General features: G+C 42.5%; 2 protein-coding genes across 16 annotated transcripts in view; one reads left to right on the top strand and one right to left on the bottom strand.

Annotated features, from left to right (window-relative positions):
• Positions 1-1295, top strand: part of LRIG1 (leucine rich repeats and immunoglobulin like domains 1) — a 121319-nt gene extending 120024 nt beyond the window's left edge. For all 4 annotated transcript variants that reach the window (XM_049863221.1, XM_049863224.1, XM_049863223.1 and 1 more), the window contains 2 exons: positions 330-614; positions 720-1295. In XM_049863221.1, the coding sequence (XP_049719178.1) occupies positions 330-614; positions 720-979 (545 nt within the window). In that variant the 3' untranslated portion in view covers positions 980-1295. The remainder of the gene's footprint in view (positions 1-329; positions 615-719) is intronic.
• Positions 1296-2402: 1107 nt separating this feature from the next.
• Positions 2403-21817, bottom strand: part of SLC25A26 (solute carrier family 25 member 26) — a 150929-nt gene continuing 131514 nt past the window's right edge. For 4 of the 12 annotated variants that reach the window (XM_049863232.1, XM_049863227.1, XM_049863225.1 and 1 more), the window contains 4 exons: positions 15946-16065; positions 9731-9795; positions 8521-8594; positions 2403-3500 (listed from right to left, as the gene is read on the bottom strand). In XM_049863232.1, the coding sequence (XP_049719189.1) occupies positions 3383-3500; positions 8521-8594; positions 9731-9795; positions 15946-16065 (377 nt within the window). In that variant the 3' untranslated portion in view covers positions 2403-3382. The other 8 variants (XM_049863233.1, XM_049863236.1, XM_049863229.1 and 5 more) reach the window with 6 other exon arrangements.

Genomic DNA, 21817 nt, shown 5'->3' with positions numbered 1-21817 from the left:
TATCTTGAGACTATTGAGACTAAATTTCTAATTGCTTGGAAGACTCTTGATACTACATGGTACCTAATTCAAATGGGATTGTTTTTCTGGGACTATATTCTCTGAGTAAAAATTAATCTCAGAACATGTAAATGAAGTCCCTGTTCATCATTAGTGGCTTGGTGTTGCCCTGGTCCTCCTGTGAGTGCACGTGGCAGTGTGGAGTACTTGTTAGTTGATGTAAACGGGGCTTTCACCTTGCAGCAGTGGAGGGAAGGGCCTGCTCCTTTGTGTATGGACAGAGACATGGATGGCAGTGGTTCTGACCCGTCTTTGGCTTTATTCTCCAGAGCCCAGTGGCCCGGTCGTATGCAGTGACTGCAGCCCTGATGTGGCCAGCTACTCCAAGGAGCAAGCCTTCCACCCTCAGCCTGCATCCAGGGACGGTGTACAGCCAAGTACAACAAGCAGCCAGGAGTCCAGTCGGAGTGACCGAGAACATTCTCCGCATCCCCCAAGCAGTGGGACTGTTGATGGGTCCCGTGCCAATTGCAGGGGTTCCCTCTACCCCAGTAACCATGATAGAATGCTGACATCCTTGAAGAAAAAGCCAGTGGCACCTCTAGATGGAAAAGGTAGCTTTTTATTGCCTACTGAGGCATCACTAGTAGGTGGGTTGGGACCCACTTAAATGGTCAGGGCTGGTAGAGGCATCTGACATGGCCTCTGTTTTCTCGTAGGAGGTTCTTCTCGGACTTTAGCAAGGCGGTGTGAGCCAGACTCCCTAGACCTACAGCCTACATCCGCACTAACTTCAGCCAATCCTGAGCTTATGGAAGCTGCCTCAGACTTTCCCGCTGTCCCCAGTGAAGCTGAGCACTTGCTTCTTTCCAACGGGCACCTCCCCAAGGCATGCGACTCCAGTCCTGAGTCCACACTACTGACAGGACAGCTCCCCAGGAAACGGAGTGTGCCGCTGTTGTTTGCACCAAAAGTCTAGGCTTTGTCTACCTCAGCCCTCATCTATCGGTCTCATATAGGAAAGAGGCAGGAGAGGCTGTGAGGAAGCTTGGGTTCGAGCGTCAGTGAGTTGTATATAGTTTTAACTTTCACGTGGAGTATCAGTAGTTCAGAGGACTTGCGTCTGAAGCACAGAAATGCAAGAGGCTATTGTGTACAAAAGGCAGAAAAAGTATTTGATACCATTGTACATAAGAGTTTTCATATATATTATATATCTTTTACAGAGCCTATTTTGATCTTTAGTGCATGGTTAACAAAAAATATTGTACATTTTTGGCAATATTATTTTTCATATCAGGTTGCTGTTTAATTCGGGGAGGTTGGGATAGCTCTGTGCCTTAACGCATGAGGGGGATTTCTAGAAGCTAAAAACACATTTGCTCCCAGTAGTTGGGGTGGGAAGGGTCAGACCCCCAGGGTGCTCTACAATCAGAGCGCTCGCTCCTGAGTCGGAAGTAACCTCTCGTCAGTATTGCTCACCTGTGGGCGCTCCTCCCTTTCCAGCCCAGAGGTGCACGTGTCATTTGCCTGTGCAGTGAAGGACTTTTTGGTTTTTCTTTAACAAGCAGAGTGAGGGTGTTAATCCACTGCAAGCAAGTAGTCAGAAAATGACGCACTGCCCGCTGCCTTTGATGCTCACTTTGTGATAAAAGCAGATGTGGTCTGGTATCAGTCAGTTGTCATTTGAGGCTTCTTCTTAAGATAAAGGCTGCTGGTGTTGATACCTGTGGATTTTTCAATAGTGATGTTTTAGTTTTGCCGATATGATGAATATTGCATTGGCCTTGGGGGATAAAAAAGGATAAATTTCTTCCTTTTCAGGGCTCGCTTATTTCTACTGAGAACCCCCAGAGCAGGCCTGTCCATGTCACCCCCTCACACAGACAAAATTGGGCTTGGACTGCACAAGAGGCAGGCCCTGACCTGGGTTCTGGGTCTGTTTGCACATTTTGGACCCACAGCTCACCATCTTGTGAGTGCCAACGCGAAATTCAGTAAAAATCAAATTGAAACAAATAAGGTCCTTAAAATCTCAGAAAGCAAGCTCCTTTGGCAAAAAGCTGAAGGTGGGTATTGACAGAATGGGTTACCTGTTTCAAAAGGTAAGCACGTTCAGTTTTTTCCTCAACACTTCACTGATTGTTACTGCCACAAAATATGTGAATCTGCTGCTTCTGAGAGGCAATGTGAAAGAGAAAGTATTACTTTTTATGTACAAAGTTATTTATTTATAGAAATTTTTGGTACAGTGTACATTGAAAACCATGTAAAATATTGACGCATCTAACAAATGGCACTGAAGTGTCTTTAATAAAGGTTCATTTATAAACGTTGGGCGTGTGATTGGGGTCCTTCTTCTAGGTACGTTAACCCCCAGTGCTTTATCCCGTTGGAGTCCAGAGTATCCCTTACAAATCCAGTCAGCCTGCCTTTAATTACTTTTTTCCCAAAAAAGGAGACTCGGCGCACACGACCGCTGCAGGGAAGGGCTTACCCAGCACTGCTAGATGCCTGAGGAGATCTCTCCCTTGGAATTTTTCTAAACCTGGAGCTTATTAGTCAAGTTCTAAAATCTCACAGTATGGCGGCCTTCCCATCGCATCCCTTTTATTTTCAGTGTTGAGCTTAAAAACTCCAGGCACAAACCTGCCGAGGAAGGAAGCAGCACACTGTTCCCAAAGCTGGCCAGGGAGGAGAGCTCTGGCTTCCCCAGAGGGCCCACCATGCCCGCTGCCCCCCAGAAGCCAGCTGGGCCCATCTAGTCACTTGGGCTGCAACTGCTTTCTTTCACACACCACGTGGGCTGCCGGACACTTCTCTGTAAAATAATACAATCATCTGTTCTTTCAGTGAAATCTGACGGTAATTAAAAACGGCAGCCAGGTCACCCAGAAAGAATGCTTGCTACGCACCTGTAGATCGTTCTTTTTAAACCAAGTTATAAGCTTACACAACAGGACTTAACCTGGGGGTGAGGGGAACACACACTAGCCATTTTTTAGAAAGTTATATCCATCTCTGCCTTCTGCTGCCTCCACTATCAGGTGGCAGGAAATGAAGGCTCAGCTACAGATGAAAGCCCTGAGGGGCCTGGCCATTACTGAACTTGTTTATTAAAGGGTTCTGAGAAAACGGTTCAAAGTACTGCTTGGGACATAATTCGTCTTTTCTCTTTTCTAACTTTCTGGCACACAAGCTGATGACTTCCTGCCGGCCAGCCTGTACCGTGGGGGACACATTTTAGGTGTGGTCATCTTAGCAGAATTGGATTTTAGCGCTGTGTTTTGTTCAGACGGCCGGACAGCTGCGCACCGGAAGGGAGACAGTTCTCACAGCAGTCCCCGTTCTTTTAAGAAGTGGACGTCGGGCTGCCTCTGATTCACGGGCGCTCTCTGCCCAGTTCCAACAGCAAGCTGCGTGTTTGGTCATAAGCACCAAGAAAGATGAAACCTCCCAGACTGATTGCTGCCATTCGAGGGAAGACACCTGCAAATAATCTAGAAAAAAGCAGGGGGAAAGATCTTAGTTTGTGTGTGTAAAAAAAAAAAGTTTTACCAAATTCCAGTACCACAGCTCGTTCAACTCAACACACCATGCTCATTAAGCCCCCACAGCACTTACAATGTGCTTTTCTTCTTCGTTAGAATGGCACTAAATTACATTCCCGAGTAGGCTTGTTGACGTTTGAGCCCAGCTGTTTGCTGGCTAAAGTGGCTAAATACCAAACAGCTTACTCGTGAGCGCTCAAAATTAAGTAGCGACTCTCCCAACAATAGTTCTTTTTAAACCTTCCAGACCATTTTCCCCCATGCAACCCTGTGAGATGATGTTCCCATTTTAAAGATGATGAAATCAATTTTTTAAAAAGGAGTCAAAGGGCTTCTAGGTGAGGCTGCTAGCTTTTCCTGCCCTGAAGTCTATGGTGGTCTCTGGTGGTGGTCCTGTGCAGCAGGGGAGATTTCTTAGACATCCCTGCTGCTCCTCTTGGTGACTCCTTTGCTGTTTCCTTAGAGACCCCCCAATGTGATGCCACAACAGGAAGTCAAGTCTCCACAGATTGTGTTTTCTCTTCCCCTAATTTAAGGACAGAAACAGCAAATGAGCTGCAGCTGGGAATGGAACCGCCTCCAGGCAGGCTTGTCTGCAGCACCACACAAGGCCAAAAAAACCAAACCATCTGCCATCGCGTCGATTCTGACTCACAGCGACCCTACAGGACAGAGTAGCACTGCCCTATAGAGTTTCTAAGGAGCCCCTGGCGGATTCGAACTGCAGACCTCTTGGTTAACAGCCATAGCACTTAACCACTACGCTACCAGGGTTTCCAAACAAGGCCAGTAAGCATTAATGTGGCAACTTTGTAATAATCAAAGAAATGGGAAATAAAAAAACAATGAGATTTAATGCCCTTCAGTATTAAAGATGCTAAAGATGAAAGTGGGAGCCATACACATCAGTATTACCGGGAACGTAAGAGGGGAATTCATTCTTTAACAACCCTCCCATAGCTATGTACGGGGCCTGTGCAGAAGCGACGCCACAGCCACTAACAACAAGCTGTGTACAGGTGTTTGTTCAGGGATGTGCATGGTGGCATTGCTGGTAGCAGAAAAGTGCCAACAACCCACCCACAGTGAAGTAATTATGGCCCAGCACGCTCGCACTGGACGATTATGGTAACAATGAGGTAGTCCGTAGGTACTGACGTAGAAAATACACCAGATAGGTTTAAAAGGTCAAGTCTGAAGCCATATGTATAATATGACTGCATGTTTGGAAACCACAGGAGGGACGGCTCCTAAACAGCTAACCATCACTTTCTTTGGAGGGTAGGAATATAGGAGGCGCTCCCTGCCTGTATTCCTGTAATATGTGGACGTCTCACCATGAGTATCACTTTTGTAAACAGAAAGCCAAAGTTAGAAAATCGGAACTAGGGGTTATACTAGTGAAAAGACATTGATTCTAGTCTAGGGTAAAAAATTGAAAGTGCTCAAGTTACAGCAACAACAGCTGTGCGTCTGTTAAGGTATGAAAAATAAGCTAACTGGTGGCTCTCCGAGAAGCGGCCAGGAAGGAAATCCCTGCTGGTAACTCACACGACCGCCCCAGCAGCCTCCTTTCTGCATAACTGGTGGGAGAGGTCAACTCACTGCCCTCTGTATGTCAGCACCCAGATCGCCTGAGGAAAACAGGGACCTGAGAGCGGTTTTGTGGGACCCTTTTTAGTTAACTAGCAGGATTTAAAGTAAAATATATACATAAACTTAAGAACCTCTTTTTCTTGTCTAGGAAAATTCTATGGAAAACCAAAACACACTTGTAAGGAAAAAAAAAAGTTGTTCAGCTCAGTATCATGCAAATTGTTTTGTATGAGGAGGTTGGTGAGCGCAGAAATTCGTAACTGACTGCTTTGAGGCTCCTGAGTCCCTCTGGCCTGAAAAACAGATTCATCTCACTGCCCCTGTTCTACAAAGAGAAAGGGGTGGGGGGGTGGGAGGTGAGCAGAAGTCCTGTTTGCCATGGAATTCTCCAGGGCTTTGAACCGGTTCATTCCGGTTCAAACCCCTGCTGAGAATTTGCATTTCCACCCTCAGTATGTCTGGAGTTCAAAGCCCTGAATTTTCCCTCCCCTTTTACTATCTACTCCTAAAAGCCAAAGTCTTGTTCAGCTTTCGCTGCTAATGAGCTCAGCTGCCCCTAGCAGGAGGCAGATGGAAGCAGTTTATGGTTTCGCTAGATGACAATTGAATCTATTACCATAATTACAGCCTTAAAGTAATTTGTACCAGTGAGCACCCCAACCAAACTGGAGGCAAAGACGACTCCGAGTGGAACAGGGCTGTGTTCTAGCAACCACACGTCAAACGTGTAACAAATGTACAGCGTTTAGCATACCGCTCATGGCAGGAGCAGTTACTATATAAGGACACAGTCAAGAAAACAAAAAGCCAGTCAATTAACTCTAACAGAAGAAAAGCAGGAAGGAGCAATCGGGACAAGCAGACGTCCATCTGCTTTCTGCCTCCTGCACTGAATGAGCGTATGGTATTTTAATCTTGGAGAAACCACTTTGCCCTGGAGCAGATCTTCCAAATAGGCACCCAAGCAGTCTGCTCCTGTGTGAATCCACCGGGAACCTGGTTTTTTTTTTAGTGTTCATTTACCCCAAGAGGTTAACGCCATTCCAGTGCAAGAGGGGGAGCCCGTACGACTGAGAGAGAGAGAGAGACTGTGTGCGTGCGGGTAAGCTCTGTGTGGGAAGCCGCGGACTGGGAGCAGGCCCGAGACACAGCTTCAGGGCTGAGGATGACCAGGACCACAGTTCAGAGCAGCTGCCCAGGTCTGGAGGGCTGTTTTTGGTTTGCTTTTTCAATTTTTTTTTTTTGCTAAATTATTTGTCTTCTTTTATCATATTACTGAGGAGGCTAATTAAAATGCATTTCTAGGTTGGAAGTTAGATCTGGATGAAATGAAAACCACTGCTGCCTAGAACACCCTACTCATGATTACACTGTGCACTCTAACTATAGCCCAAGCCTTAAGACTTTGAAGAGATTGCGAAAATCCAAACTACATTCGCAGAGCTGACAATGCGGACAGAAAAGAGACAGGCCCTGCTCTGGCTGTGGCACTGCCTAGTGACTGTACAACATAGAGTCCACCGCACAGCTGAGACAGGCAAGATCTCTTCTCAGGCTATTCAAGAACTGTCCTTCTCTACAAGCTTCGGTGGCCGTGGTTTTGCCATCCCCGAGTACAATCACTTTCTCAGGAAAGGCAAACTCCGCAGAGCTGAGGGCAGTGGCAGAGGGGTTGGTCAGTAGTTGCCAGAGAAGCTACTATGAAATATATGGAAACAAGACAGTGAAACTCAGCAGTTCAGCTTGTGATGATCTAAAAAAGCTACTGCGCACACATCTCCATGTGTGGCCCCATCACTGTTTGAACTACTTATGGTTATTTTATACCTGCCAATGAATAAGCTGCTCTAGAGCTCGTTTTTCTCTCACCATTTCTTTGTTAAATGTAGAATCAGAGCAAGAATGAATGTGCCTCGGAGAGGAGCAGATCCGTACCCCTCACAATATATTAGCCACAGACAGCAGACTCCTGGTATACCACCACACTTCCCTCCCAGGCTCACGTTTGACCTCAATAATTAATGCCATCTCCCTCACGGTGAAACCCACCCAGCCCAGCCCCGTCTCAAAATCCTGAAGTCCTTCAGGCAGCCACCACCAATCCACCAGAGTTGTCACAAAGAACCACCCAATGCCATCTACTTTCCAGTTGGAAATTTTGAGGAGGGGGTAGGGTCGCTCTCCTGCAAACACCTTAACTGGGGCCTAACCTACCTGGTTCATGCTACCCAGACTATCAAATAATTGAAATTAAAACCTGCCAAATGCACCCAAAAACTTTTCTTTTCTTTTTGGGAACTACAACCCAATAAATGATCTCACACAGCGCTGGGATGCAGTGGCAGCAGCACCGTCCCAAGAGAAAGCCTAGGGGCCCTGCTCTGCCGCAGCGCTGCTCTGTACACTGGCAACCCGACCACGAGCTCACTCCTGACCTACTCCACAAGGAGGCTGCTGCTGGTTCTCACAGGAAAATTCCTGGTAGATGATTTCAAAGAGAAAATCATAATTTCATATATCCATACAGATCAACATTTAAACAGCTTTACACGTTTATGCCGTAAAGGCAATGCTGAAGAGAGAGCTCCTCATATAATATTAGCCAGAAGTTTGAGGCACTTAGTCAATAGTATAGAACAGTGGTTCTCAACCAAGGTATCATGCACCACGGTGTGTTGAAAGTAATTTGTTACTAATAATAGCTAAAGTACCCAAACCACAAACACTTGCTCTAACGATGTTACCCTTGGTCACTCGGCACCCCTGCATTGTGTAAACCAAAACCTATTTTAGTAACGCTGCAGCCCATCACCTGGCTGTGACTGTCCTCTAACATCAAGATGAGCAAGGCTGAGAATCACTGGGTTGGAATATTTCATCAAATTGATTGTGTGATATGATCTCATTTATAGGGTCGCTATGAGTCGGAAGCGACTCGACGGCAATGGGTTTTGTTTTTGGTTTTTTATACAACACCAAATGGAACATTTTAACAATATCAATAAATATTATATAACAATATAAAAAGAACACTAACTAGGACAAAAGGAGCCCTGGTGGCACAGTGGTTAAGCACTCTGCTGCTAACTGAAAGGTCAGCAGTTTGAACCCAGCAGCTGCTCTGTGGGAGAAAGATGTGGCAGTCTGCTTCCGTAAAGATTACAGCACTGGAACCCTATGGGGCAGTTCTACTCAGTCATACCAGGTCGCTGTTAGTCAAAATCTGACTTGATGGCACCTAACAACAACAACAACTAGGCCATAAGCAGAAGGAAGGAAAGGTGTTCATCCAGTCTCGGCTAAAGGACCTCAGAGGAAGAAGAAAGAGGCAGGGAGAGGTGGAGAGGCAGCTGGCCATTCCTCTCGTCCTTACCCTGGCAGCCCCTGTGTCCGCCAGACCCCACGCAGAGCAGAGAGAACGCCCCCACCGGCAGTGCTGGAACCCACCTGGAGAAAAAGACAAAGGTGACGTAAACCATTTTACGAAACTCCCCCAACTTAACAGCTGGCTCGCAGATATCCTCAGGTACAAGGACCCTACCACGCTCATTTAGGACACAGTTTCAAATAGACACGGGTGTTTCTTAGGGTCCTCTGTATCCTGCTCAGCCAGAAATGCTTCCATTCAGCCCTCACAGACAACTACTGACTTGGCCCGTGCCACGTGGGAGGCTGCTCTTCTGGGTTATTTCTCTCACAATCAAACCATCAGCAGAGCTCGCCCAGATTATTCATGTTCAACTATTTAACAGGAAAAAGACAGAAAGTAATATTAACCCAGGAAGGATGGGGTATAACCAGTACAAATGGCAGAATTATGACACTTACCTAAGTAGCTAATAAACACATTTAACTACAATATATATCTGTGCAGATATATTGTACCTGAATCGAAGCATAAGTAAATCGGACAGCCCAGATTATAGGATTATCCATAGGACAACTGGAAACTTCAGTGGTGTGGTGGTTAAGTGCTATGGCTGCTAACCAAGAGGTCGGCAGTTCAAATCCGCCAGGCGCTCCTTGGAAACTCTATGGGGCAGTTCTACTCTGTCCTACAGGGTCGCTATGAGTGGGAATCAACTCGACAGCAGTGGGTTTGGTTTTGGTTTGGTATAGGACAGTTGGAGTGCTGGTAGCGCAGAGGTTAAGAGCTCGGCTGCTAACCAAAAGGTCAGCAGTTTGAATCCATCAGCTACTCCTTGGAAACCCTATGATGCAGTTCTACGCTGTCCTATAGGGTCACTATGAATCGGAATCAACTCGACCGCAACAAGTTTGAGTCTGAGAGTTATTACCTACGACAGCATAACAGCTCTGTTTACTTACATAATGTAGGTAAAAAATGATTCTGAAATGTAAAATGCTATATAGACGCTGGTCACAGTGACGACTGTGGATATCGGCGTGTCAACATCAGCTTCAGCAGTCTCACAGGGCTCTTATGGGAATACTGGCAGAGGGCTGCCGATACTTCAGGAAAGTGCCATCTGCTTTTATTCACTTTATACACACATACGTTCTAGCCCTAACAGATACAGTAGGCACCTGGCGTATCGACATTACATTATTTTACTACCCACCTTTGCCAACATAATTCTTGTCTTTGCCACATCTAGAGGCGTGGTGACTGCAGCCGCAAATCCACCTGTGCAGATAAAAATACCCAACACACGAGGGAGATACTGTTTACTGAATAGATGGTGATCTTATCATTTTTATAATTTCTCATAACTCTGCCAAAGTCACTTCTTTATTACTATGTCCACTTGACCAACTCAAAAACAGATGCACACACGTAAACCCTTTATCCATGTGCTTTGGTTCTTTTGCAGTGATTCCGAATTCATATAAAAAGAGGTGACCAGATACTGCTTTACATACTCAGGTAAAAAAAACGGGGCCCTGCACAATTCCTTGCTGTTTCGTATGCTAGCAAAGGAACCCGAGTGTGTGCACACGCAGTATGTGTGCACACGGTCAGTTCCCGCTCTCGAGAGGACAGGCTCCTCCTGACTCCAAGTAGCCATGCCTTCCCATGGGCAACTGTTCTTGAAACTGGCTCCAAAGGCTTCTGTCGTCGTGACTCTGCACACGGCAGAGTGGACAAATACGTGCGTCGCTATGGGGAGTTTTGGTATAACTGACTGGATTCTTCAAGCTAAAAGATTTACAAGGTCAAGCTTTCTGTATTTCACAGACTTCCTGATAACAGCCCAGTTAGAGTAACTGCATTTCTAAGCTCTCTTCTGCATCTCCTCAGAGTCAGTCTTGTCCTTCCTCTGGCTTCCTTCCTACCTTCTCTCTTCTCTGTTTAAATACTGTGAGTTCCAAGCTGTCCACAGAATTTAAAGCTGTTCACATGTGTGCACAGAGGAATGGGAAGACTTTTTTTTTCTCCTTAAAAAAACAGAAACCACAGTTTATAGTGTCAATATTTTATTTAATATGGTACAGAGATACATTTTAAACCCCAAGACGCCCTGAGGTGATAAATCAAAGGTTCTCAGAAGTAATAAACCCAAAAGGGCTTTCTAAAGATTTGGCTAGCAGAAGCTAGGGTGAAAGAGGCCACTGTATAAGGGCTGAGCAGAGCGTGTGTGTGCCAGGGGAGCTCCAGAAATAGCACTCCTCTCCCTCTAAGCCCTGTGGCGTATGACAAGAAGGCCACTTGATCTCTGCCAAGTACCTCTCTAAATATGTTGCCAAAATAAGATCATTACACTGAACCGCCTCCATTTGGTAACATTTATGAAGACACTGACTTTTTAAAAGATGTACCTATTTATGTTTTTATGTTCCATTTTGGTTACCCATGAGTGGCGCGTAATCTTAGGGAGTGTTAATTAACCTGAATATTAGAATCCCCTTTGTTTTAGCCACCTTTGCATTACCGATACCTGAAACTCGTTCCTCCAAGTTCAAAAGTTGCCTAAAATTCAGAGACTTATTCAATTTCAAGTCTTCTAAAATTTTGTGGAAGCAGTCCTGAAATCCTACTCTTTTATTTTTTTTTCTTTTAACCACAGATTCTGCCCTAGAGGAGTAAGTACACTTTTAATTGTGGAAAAGAGTCCAAGAAGGCATCACATACATCAAACAAAAGATAGTAAGAAACCAAGAGGGAGGGAGGGAGTGAAGGAAGGAGGGAACCAGGCAACGAACCTATATTATCCCAGAATTTCCCACCCTGAAATACTATATTTGGTTTTGTTTCCCTTACTGGCTATGAAGTCTAGCAGCATCCAGCAAGAAAAAGAACTCTTCTTTGGAGCCAGAAAGACCAAAGCTTAAATCTTTGCTCTGCTACTTGACTGGCCTTGAGTAAATTTCTTATTTTCTGAAGGACCCCACGAGGATAGGTACTCTCATTATCCCATCTTACAGGTGGAGAAACTGAAGCTCAGAAGTTGACTAACTTGTAAGAAGGTTGGACTTTGTGCAGAGCTGGAACTATTAAGTCTGTCTGGCTCCAGACCCTGGGCTCTTGGCCAGTGGTCTCCTATTGACCTCAGTTTTCTCATCTGTCAAGTACAGACAGTAATACCTACTTCCCATAAGAGGAGGATTAACTGACTCTCCGCAAAGTGTCTACAACAGTGCCTGGCTCACAGCACCCAACAAGTCAGTGGCTATTTCCTGGGTGGGCAGGGGTGTGTGAGTTTTCCTACTGTCGTTAGCCCAGCATACACAGTAAGCCCTCCAGCATGCTTAGCGGGTGCCCTGACAAGTGTCCAGAGTTTTTACAAATTGAAGATTTCAACTTGTCCTCTAAAAGGTAGGGAGGGGGACTGATATTTGTGGCATGCTTCCTTTGCATCTGGCACTCAGCACTGTGCTAGTCACTTGTGTTATTTCATCTCACTCGCACAGGTATTATTATTCCTGCCTCAGAGACAACTTGTGCAGCACCACACTGCCTGCATGGAGCCAGCACTCAAAGTCAGGCCTATCTTGGCTCCAAAAGTAGTGCTCTTTCCACTACATAATGCTTGGATATATATGATAAGACAAATTAAAATTTGAAAGTTAAGACTCAGAAGTGCAGATACCATTTTCCTATTTGAAAATGTTCACAGACTCTCCTAAAGGTTGACAAGCAAGGTCATTTGTCCTGTCTGGTCATTCAAACTTTTATGAGTCACCTATGTTGAAAACTACTTGTCTTCTAATAAATTTGGATACTGCAAATCAAACATTTTGGCTACAGCAAAGGTCTACCTTTCCTCCGCTGTGGGGTGCCTGACAATATTCTTTTAGAGATTTAAGAGGGTCAACAATCTGTCTCATTGAAGTAATGTGAAGAAAAGTTAAAAGACAAACACGCATTGGCTGGAATAGGTCCTAACTTAACTACCATGATGGAAACTGTGCTGTATGTAAGTTGTTAATAAATCAATTTGAATATCTTTAAATATAAAAAGATTTTTTTAATTCACGAATGTTACCATGTTTTTTAACGAGGCTCCAAGGAGGGCTTGTGAGGATAATAGAGTGAGGATAATGGGATGCGGAGACCTGGGCTTTCAGCTGAAATGTGGTTGTTTTCTACATTTTACCTAAGGGGGCTGTAAACCAGTGGTAATAAATATAAGGGACGTACTACCATCTTAGACAGGAAATACTTATTGGTGCTGCAGCTGTTGGCTCCCTTAGTGTTCAAGCCACACGTGAAATGATTTCCTGTGGTCTCCTCTAGAGTGAGATTTTTGTTGAATGTCAGGCTGACTGCTTTCAAGGACCAGATTGAGGGAAAAGTAAACTTTTACAATGAAACCGCATCTCAGGTGTCCTTGGGGAACAAATGCAGAGTGTTTATCGTCTTTAGACAAAGCAGCCACCTCCCTACAATAACAGGCCTGGAGTTGTCGCCTCCAGGCAGCAGTTGGGAATGGGGGGGGGGCACTGAGCTGAACTGGGGAGCCCTGCTGCCATTCCTGGCCCCCCAGGGCCTAGCCTCCCCTGACTAGTCTCGGAGGGACAGGAGCATCTTCATGCACCTCTTTTGCACGATCTCCAAACAAGGGTCCAGATGCGGAGAACTTAAACAACAACAAATGTGTATGTGTTTTAAAGATTGTGTCAAGCCTTCTCATTTGTTAACCAAAGACTCCTTTTCATCCTCTTCTAGAATTTTAAGCCATGGGGAGAGATCTCCTTTCTTAGGGAATGTAAGTAGGTGTTTATTATGGGAAACTGATCACAAAACACTAGGGTAGCAAATAGCATTACAGTAGTAAATACCATAATTACTTAGACTGCATTACGGTTTATGTTTAGAAGTTAATTTTAAGTGAGGAAGTTGGTAAAGTCATTTTATTTTTCCTACTTTAACCCCTGTCCAGAAGCCAAAAGAATTTGCAAGCCTGACGAGCCGTCAACACCTCCAATCTCAAGAGACATTTTTGGATATTTGTGCCAAATAGTTTACAGAACAAGCGTGGACAGGAGAGAATGCCAGGGATGGCACGGAGAATGGCTCATCTGCAACGAGTTAACCATCTTAAACTTGGGAAAGCACACAGGGATGAGCAATCTGACTTCTGCTTTAAGGGCTGGTTTCTTCACTGCCTTTATGGCCACGTCAGGGCCACATGGGTCTGAAAGTGCAGCGTGTTTAAGCCCGAGAGGTCTGACAGGGACCATCCGCCAAGATGGCCAGTCCTCGGCCATTTCTCTGCACTGTGTAACGCACACCGCTGCAACAGGCTCTTACAGAATACTGATCTTTCACAATTTAGAATATTTTCAAATGATATTTATCCTTCAGAAAAGTTTTAAAATAGTAACCTTGTTCCACTTGATCAACGTCTGTACCAAATAAAATTTCAGGGCAAAAAGGGTATAAACAAGAAATGCACTTATTTTATCTGTTGCTAAATAAATGTGGATCTAGTGACAAGCAGTGGAATTTTTTCAGACCTTATCAGAACCTCAGCTGAAGAAACAAGACGACTGTATCGGAGGAGATAACTATAAATTATACTTTTATTAAGGTATCATCCTTTGCAACTGATCATATGAATTACTGGGATAATAAACTTTTAATTTGCTGGATGGTGGTTGTTTTTATTAAAATGGTAACCATTCCCTACATCTACCCAGTTTTACAGATCACAAAACACGAACACATCCACTATCTGACTTAATCCCTGATGAAATGCCCTACAGCAGGAGGGTTGCTCCTACATTACAAGTAAGGAAACTGGCGCTCAGGAAGGTTTACTCATTCCTTAGCTGGAAGCAGAACAAGAGGCTTAACCATGCTCTAAGTGGGACAGCTCAGCCTGCATGAGCTGTGTGGCTTTGGCACATCACTGCCCTTCTTGTCCCCACAGGTGGCCTCAGCGTTCATGAGAGCACAGGGCTCCTGCACTCCTCAGGGCCACCTTAAGTGAGAGAGCCCGGAGGGCATCTTGCCCAGCAGTCAGGAGGTGCCTGGTAAAAAGGTTCTTTGCCCACTTCTATCTAAACGAGTGGGTATTATAGAGCATTATTCAGAAAGCGGTGCGGTGATGAATGCAAATGGTCTCATACTGTATTTGCAAGCAAATCTTTGAATTAGCTTCTTGAGGAATGGGGCCGGAGAAATACATTCATTTCAACTCATGGAATGTTACAGTATTGTAGACTTGAGGACATGGCTTTCCTTATCCAGGATGGCTAAATTTCCATAACGCTCACTTGGTCCCCAAGGCCCATGAGGAAGTCAACAGAAACGCACATTTCTCTGAGAGACTGGGGGATAACGACCCTGACCCCTGGAAAATGAATCCAGACCACCTACTCATTTAACACAAATGACTGTGCGTCATGTGGAAACAATTATCCATCACCATCACTCCGGGTTGGCTTCACATCTAAAGGCAAGTTTATTTTTTGATTATCGATTCTATAAGTCAAACAGCTCGAATTATTAATAAAGAATCCTGTTAAATGTATGTTTTCCTATTTCCTAGTATCTACAACAAAAACCCCAATCCAACAATCATTAAACAAAATGGAAAGTAATTATTTTCCAATAAAGTTGACATCCTTAGCCTATGTATCTGTCCATTTACTGACTTCACCTCTAAACTAGCAGTTTACAATTTTCCGGCAAATTTCCACTTCGTTTTATTTCAACTGTAATTCTAATTTACCTTATGTGCAATAATAAAATGTATTTCAATTGAAGACTGTTAAACCTATCACTTAATAAATTCTTCAAAGCATCCGGGTCCTCATTAAAACCTGCCTGGAAAATTCACACGCTGGCCAAGTGATGGCTAACACAACATTGCACACTGTCACTCTGCTCGTGGTTTGTCTAGAAAACGCTCAGATGTTGAGATCGCCGTATTTTCCACACAGAGAGGTTCAGCCTTGTTTAGCCTTCGGTGACCTGTGACGTATCCTCTGCTCTCCTGACACCAGTTAACCTGCAGCGCTGTCTGTCCGGCGTGTCACACGAACTGTGAATCACTGCCCTCTGCAGAGATGGCTTCACCCCACACCACTGCCCTGGGCAGACAGCTGCACGGCTAGCCCTGCCCCCACAGCAAGCCTCTTCCCACAGAAGGGTTTATAAATCATCTTTAAGATAATCCCAGGGCCTGAGTGAAGGCTTTAATAAAGATGAAAAGAAAAAGAAAAATTTGTCAAAAACAAATTGGTTGTCTTTCAAGTAGACACCTTTTCAGCAGGTTTTTTCCTCCCCTAAGACACTTTCTTTTCTTAAACAACTACTGGGGCTGTCTTCATCTAAACAATCTGGAATTTCTAAAGAATGTCGGTTTTGCATAGTTAATATTCTCACATTTTTCTCCCCCGCTTTGGTCTTCCCCAGTATAATATAATCCTTTGCACCTGCGAAAGCTCCACAGACTGCTGACTGCCAAGAATCCACCGCATGACCCTGCCTCCAGGACCAGAGCGCCTGTGTTTGAGGAGAAAGAAAAATACAAGTTATTAAATATTTGAATTTATCGGAACCTCCTGTGGGTTAGCTCTGGGGATGGGAACTTATGTGAGAAGCTATTTTGGTGGCATTTTTCAGTGATGACATAAGTGATTTTCCCAAGGACTTAACTGCATTCTAAATAAGTTAGACATGAGGGTGGTAGCTACATTAGTGTTCAAAGGAAATCGTTTTCAGGGAGTATGTATGACACACACACACATACACTCATATTTGTGTCTGTGTACAGATAAAAATATAGTATATATCTTTAAGACAATGCAACACTTTAAATATCTCCCAGTTAATTCTAAACACATAAATACCACAATTTACAAATTAGTCCAGAACAGTGTATGGAAAATTCCTCAGGTCTTTTTAAAATATTTATCTGTGCTGTACATGTCTGAAGGATGCTAATTATGTTGCTTAAATATCAATATAAACATTCTTCAAAGACCTTTTATATTTTTCATGTAATAGGTTCAGAATTATACAAACACCTATGCCAGATTTCAAACTGGGCAACATGATGCCAGAGACATGGTGCTGCCCACTGTGCCCACCAGGACTTCATGATCGAGTAGGAGGCAAGATGTAGTCACACAAAACAGTGAATAATGCCATGATTTAGTCTCTTTACATATATTAAAAGCCACAATCCCCACAGCAGCCGTAACCCTTTGGTCCTGTTATTATCCACATTTCACCCAGGCTATCTGATGGCATTTTATCTGATGGCAAAGCACACGTTTTTTTGTTTTTGTTTTTGTTAATAATATTTTATTGTGTTTTCAGTGAAGGTTTACACAGCTGTTTAGGTTCCCATTCAACAATTTCTGCACAAGGTTTTCAGTGACATTGGTTACACGCTTCACAATGCATAAACATTCTCATTATTTCTGTTCTGGTTGTTCTGTTTTCATTAATCCCGTTTCCCTATTCTCTTACGTTCTCACCTTTTTTAAAGTTGATTGCTGACCTTTTGGTCTCAGGTAGGTGATTTTTTAAAAGAGCACAGTACTTATGGGTGATCCTCATTTTTTTGGCCAATTTGTTATTTAGCTACAAGGTGACCTTAGGGGCTAGTTTCGGTTCAAGTTTGCACTTTTTTTTTTTTTTTTAAACTGTATTGAGGAATAACTGACATCCAATAAACTACACATATTTAAAGTATGCAAAAGTTTTGACAAACATGCACACACCCATGAAACCACTGCTACAACTAAGGTAATGAAAATATTCATCACCAACAAAATTTCCTAGTGTCCCTTTGTAACTCCCTCCTTTCTGCCCCTCCTTCCCCCTCCCTCCATCTCAAGCAATCACTAATCTTTATGTTACTACAGGTTAGTTTGCATTTTCTAGAATTTTATATAAATGGATGCATACAAGAATTACTGGTTTTTTTTAGTTTGTTTTTTAATACGGCTTCTTTCATTCAGCATAACTTCATTATTTGTCCATGTTATTTGGGGGTATCAATAGTCCATTCTCTTTTTTTTTTTACCGGTGAGCAAAATTCCATTGTATGGATAGATGCACCACAGTTTGTTTACGCATTTACCTGTCGATAAACATCTGGGCTGTTTCCAGTTTTAGGCTACTACAAACAAAGCCACTATGAGCGTTTGTGTACAAACCTTCGTATGGACACACACTTGCATTTCTTTTGGATAAATACCTCGGAGTGAAATGGCTGGAACACATGGTAGGTGTATGTTTAACTTTTTAAGAAACTGCCAGCTCATTTTTCCAAAATGGTTGTACTATTTTATATTCCCACCAGCAGTGTATCAGAATTCCAGTTTGTCCACATCCTTGCCAACACTTGGTATGTCATTATATTTTAATTTTAATAATAGTGTTATCTCGTGGGTTTTTTTTGTTTTTGTTTTTCAAAATATTAAAAGGTTTTATTTATAAATGAAGCAAATACTTTTTTTTTAATGCAAAGGATTACATTAAAATCTAGTAGAATTAATGTAGTTAAATTAATAAGAGAATTAAACAGAATTCTATTTAGTAGAGTTACCGTGGCTACAAAGCACAGGACAGCATGGAGAACAATTGGGCAGCCTTCAAGTGGCTGAGGTGAGAAATCGTAGCAGCTTTCCCTCAGGCAGCTGTAGAGGATTAGAAAGATGGAGACTGACAGATACTTCGAGGCAGCACTGAAACCACAGCTCTGCGGGAAGAGATGTGTGAGGGGGCTAAGCGAAGACACAGATCGAAGACAATATACACAAAGTATGAATATTTTCCATTTATTTTGGCATCAAACAATATAAAAATGTAATCAAAGTACTTATTTCACAGCATCTTTAAATTGCTATAAAAATATGATAAGTACATCACTTGAATTGTAAAAACAAATAATCCTAGAGCTATACTTGGAAGAAATACAGCCAGAATGCTCCTTAGAAGTGAGGATGGCGAGACTTTGTCTCACTTACTTTGGACATGTTATCAGGAAGGCCCATTCCCTGGAGAAGGACATCATGCTTGGTAAAGATGAGGGTCAGCAAAAGAGAGACTCTCAACAAGGTGGACTGTCACACTGGTCACTGTGGTTTTAATTTGCATCTCCTTGATGACTAGTGATGTTGAGCTTTTTTTTTTTTTTCATGTACTTATTTGCCATCCACATATCCTCCTTGGTGAAGTGTCTGTTCAAATGTTTTGCATATTTTTACTGGGTTGTCTGTTTTAACTGCTGGGGTTTGAGGGTTCTGTATATATTATGGATACAAGTCACTTAGAAATATTTCCTAGTCTGTGGCTTGTCTTTTCATTCTCTTAACTTTTAAAGAACATTAAGTTTTTAATTTAATGAAGTCCAAATTATGTTTTGATGGATGTTTTCGGTGTTTTATCTAAGAAATCTTTGCCTAAACCAAGGGTACAAAGATTTTTCTCCTGTTTTCTTCTAGAAATTTTAGTTTTAGGTTTTACATATAGGTGTATCAACTATTTCATTTATGGTGCAAGGTATGGATTGAAGTGTTTTTTTTGTTAAACATATGAATATTCAATTGTTCCAACAATTGAAAAAGACTGTCCTTTCTCCAATGAACTATCTTCTCATTTTTATTGACAATCAGTTGTCCATATGCAAGTCTACTTCTGGGCTCAGTATTCTGTTCTATTGATCAATAGGTCTATTTTGATGCCAATTCCATACTTCCTTGACTACTGTAGCTTTATAACTTAAGTCTTGAAACCTGGTAGTGTTAGTTCTCCAACTTTGTTCTTTATCAAAATTGTTTTGTCTAGTCTAGGTTCTCTGCATTTCCATATGAATTTCTAAATCAGCTTACCAATTTCTACAAAAAAGCCTACCGAGATTTTGATTGGACTGTACCGAATCTCCAGGCCATTTTGGGGAGAAGAGAGGTCTCAACAATATTGTATTTTCTAACCCACAAATATGACTTATTTCTCCATTTTTTTTTTTTTTTTTTTGGTCTCCTTTAATTTCTCTCAGCAATGTTTTACAGTTTTTGTTATACAGGTCTTGCACTTATTTTGTCAGATTTATTCCTAAGCATTCCATATCTTTGATGCCATTATCAATGGCCATGTCTTTTAAAATTTCATTTTCTGCTTGTTCGTTGCTAATACAGACAGAAATATAACTGATTTTTCTTATATTGATCTTATATCCCGCAACCTTGCTAAACTTAATTGCTACATTTACTAGTTCTTTTAGTAGATTTTTTTGTCAATTCCAATGGATTTTCTACACATCTCATTTGTGAAGAAAGACAGTTTTACTTCTTCCTCTCCAATCAAGATGGCTTTTTTTCCTCCCTTTCTTTTCCTTGCCTTATTGTGTTGGCGAGGACCTCTAGCACATTGGCATGCACTAAAAGAAAAAAGAAGCCCACAAATATTGCTACAAAGACTTCTTGAATGTGTTAGTTGGAATGGCCAGATCACTATAATGACCTATTATTAATAGTAACAGGACATTTTTAGGGATGATTTTTAGGGATTATATATACCACAACTGAAAGAAAAACAGCACAGTCAGTCCTAATTTCCTACTCTTGATAGTTTCCCACTGAGAAATTGTACCTGGAAGGTTCAAACAACCACTACAAAGATGGAGAATATACCACGGAAACCAATAAAGACACATGTCACTCTGCTTATTTAGTCAACTCAAACAACTTTTCTTAAATCAGACACCTAACTACACAAACTACTCAACAAATTAAGTATATAAGTACTGTATGGTGTCTGAGGACTTCAACATCTCCTTGTTTCCAAACTAATAAGAATGATTACCTAAAAATGTATTTATTACATTTACTGAACTAAGTGCAGCTATCTAACAGATTTTTGTAACCTTACTTGTGACCATAGATAAGCTGGAAAAAGGCTTCTTACAAATGGGTTTCCAAAGATAGTTGTAGTAGTTGATATATTTTCAGTTAATGCTCTAATGTTTGCATATGTGTTTGTGTGCTTTTGTAGAAGACATTATTTTTCCACAGTTCTTACAAGCACTGGAGGCAACATAAGACATGAAACAGCAGAATAACATTTTCTTGCATCATTAGAGAATAAGGCCCCTCACACGAGCTTATTTTCCAGGTCCCAGATGCTTTTTTACTTTTATGGTGGCAAAATGTGTGTTAAGGCCAGTTCTACCATTACTCCTCCCCTCACGGACTTATTAGAAAAGCAAAGCTGAGCCCAGAAGAGACTTCTGTTGACGGCTGAGGGTCATCTTCACTTAGTCTATGGTTATATTCAAGGCTCCCAAAGAGAAGAGGTTTATTCCAGTCTTAAATTACTAATAATCATGCTAAGCTTATAAGCAATAATAAAGAACGGATAACTAGATGTGAATTACATGTCAAAAAGGAGGAACAAGTCAAAGATACTTTATAATTCATAAATGCAGCAAACATTTACTGAGCACCCACCATGTGTCAGGCACAGTGAGTCACGGGGAAAGGTCACAGTCCCAATTCTAATTTCTGAGGGGTACAGTGAGAGCAGAAAGGAGTTATAAAAGAGAGACGGGCATAGACAGAAAGGGCTTCACAGAGGTGCCAGTTGTAATCTAGGGAGAGAAAAAAAATGGTTGCCCCGGGGGGAAAAACACTTACCCAAAATAGACTCCGATGGCTTACACAGTTTAAAAATAGAAATCTCCATAGATAAGCGTAATTTTCCACTATCACCTGGGCAGAGTAATTTAGTCTAAGAACGTAGAAAGAAATCATTTTGCATTTGAAATGGATACTAGTAAATATCTTAAAACAAATACAAATCTCTGGAAAAATCAAAAGGTTTAAAGTCAAGTGAGAAACTCCAGGGGCAAAATATAAATCACGGCAGTAGCAGCAACCACAGTCCACACTCCTGTGCCGCTCACCACGTCCAGGCACCACACCAAATACTTCATGTACAGTAACCCCTTCAATCCTCACCACAGTCTTATGAGGTATGTGTCACTTTTATCCTCATTTTACAGGCAAGGAAGCTGAGGCCCAGAGAAGCGAAGTAACTTGCCAAGAGACAGCAGAACTGAGATTTGGATGAGACAACATGATGCCAAGGCCCTCACTCACTCTTACACTCATATTTACAGAAAGATCACTACCCTTTTCAGTGAAGTATAGAAACACTTGGATTTGGATCTACAAGTTACAGCTGCTTGACAACAAACAGAACAGTATGTACAAAGACACTTTACTTCCACGCACAGACCGCC

The sequence above is a fragment of the Elephas maximus genome, chromosome 20 (assembly GCF_024166365.1).
Source record: "Elephas maximus indicus isolate mEleMax1 chromosome 20, mEleMax1 primary haplotype, whole genome shotgun sequence".
NCBI lineage: Eukaryota > Metazoa > Chordata > Mammalia > Proboscidea > Elephantidae > Elephas > Elephas maximus.
The sequence above is the reverse complement of the archived record's forward strand: the minus strand, read 5'-3'. Positions and strand labels throughout refer to the sequence as shown.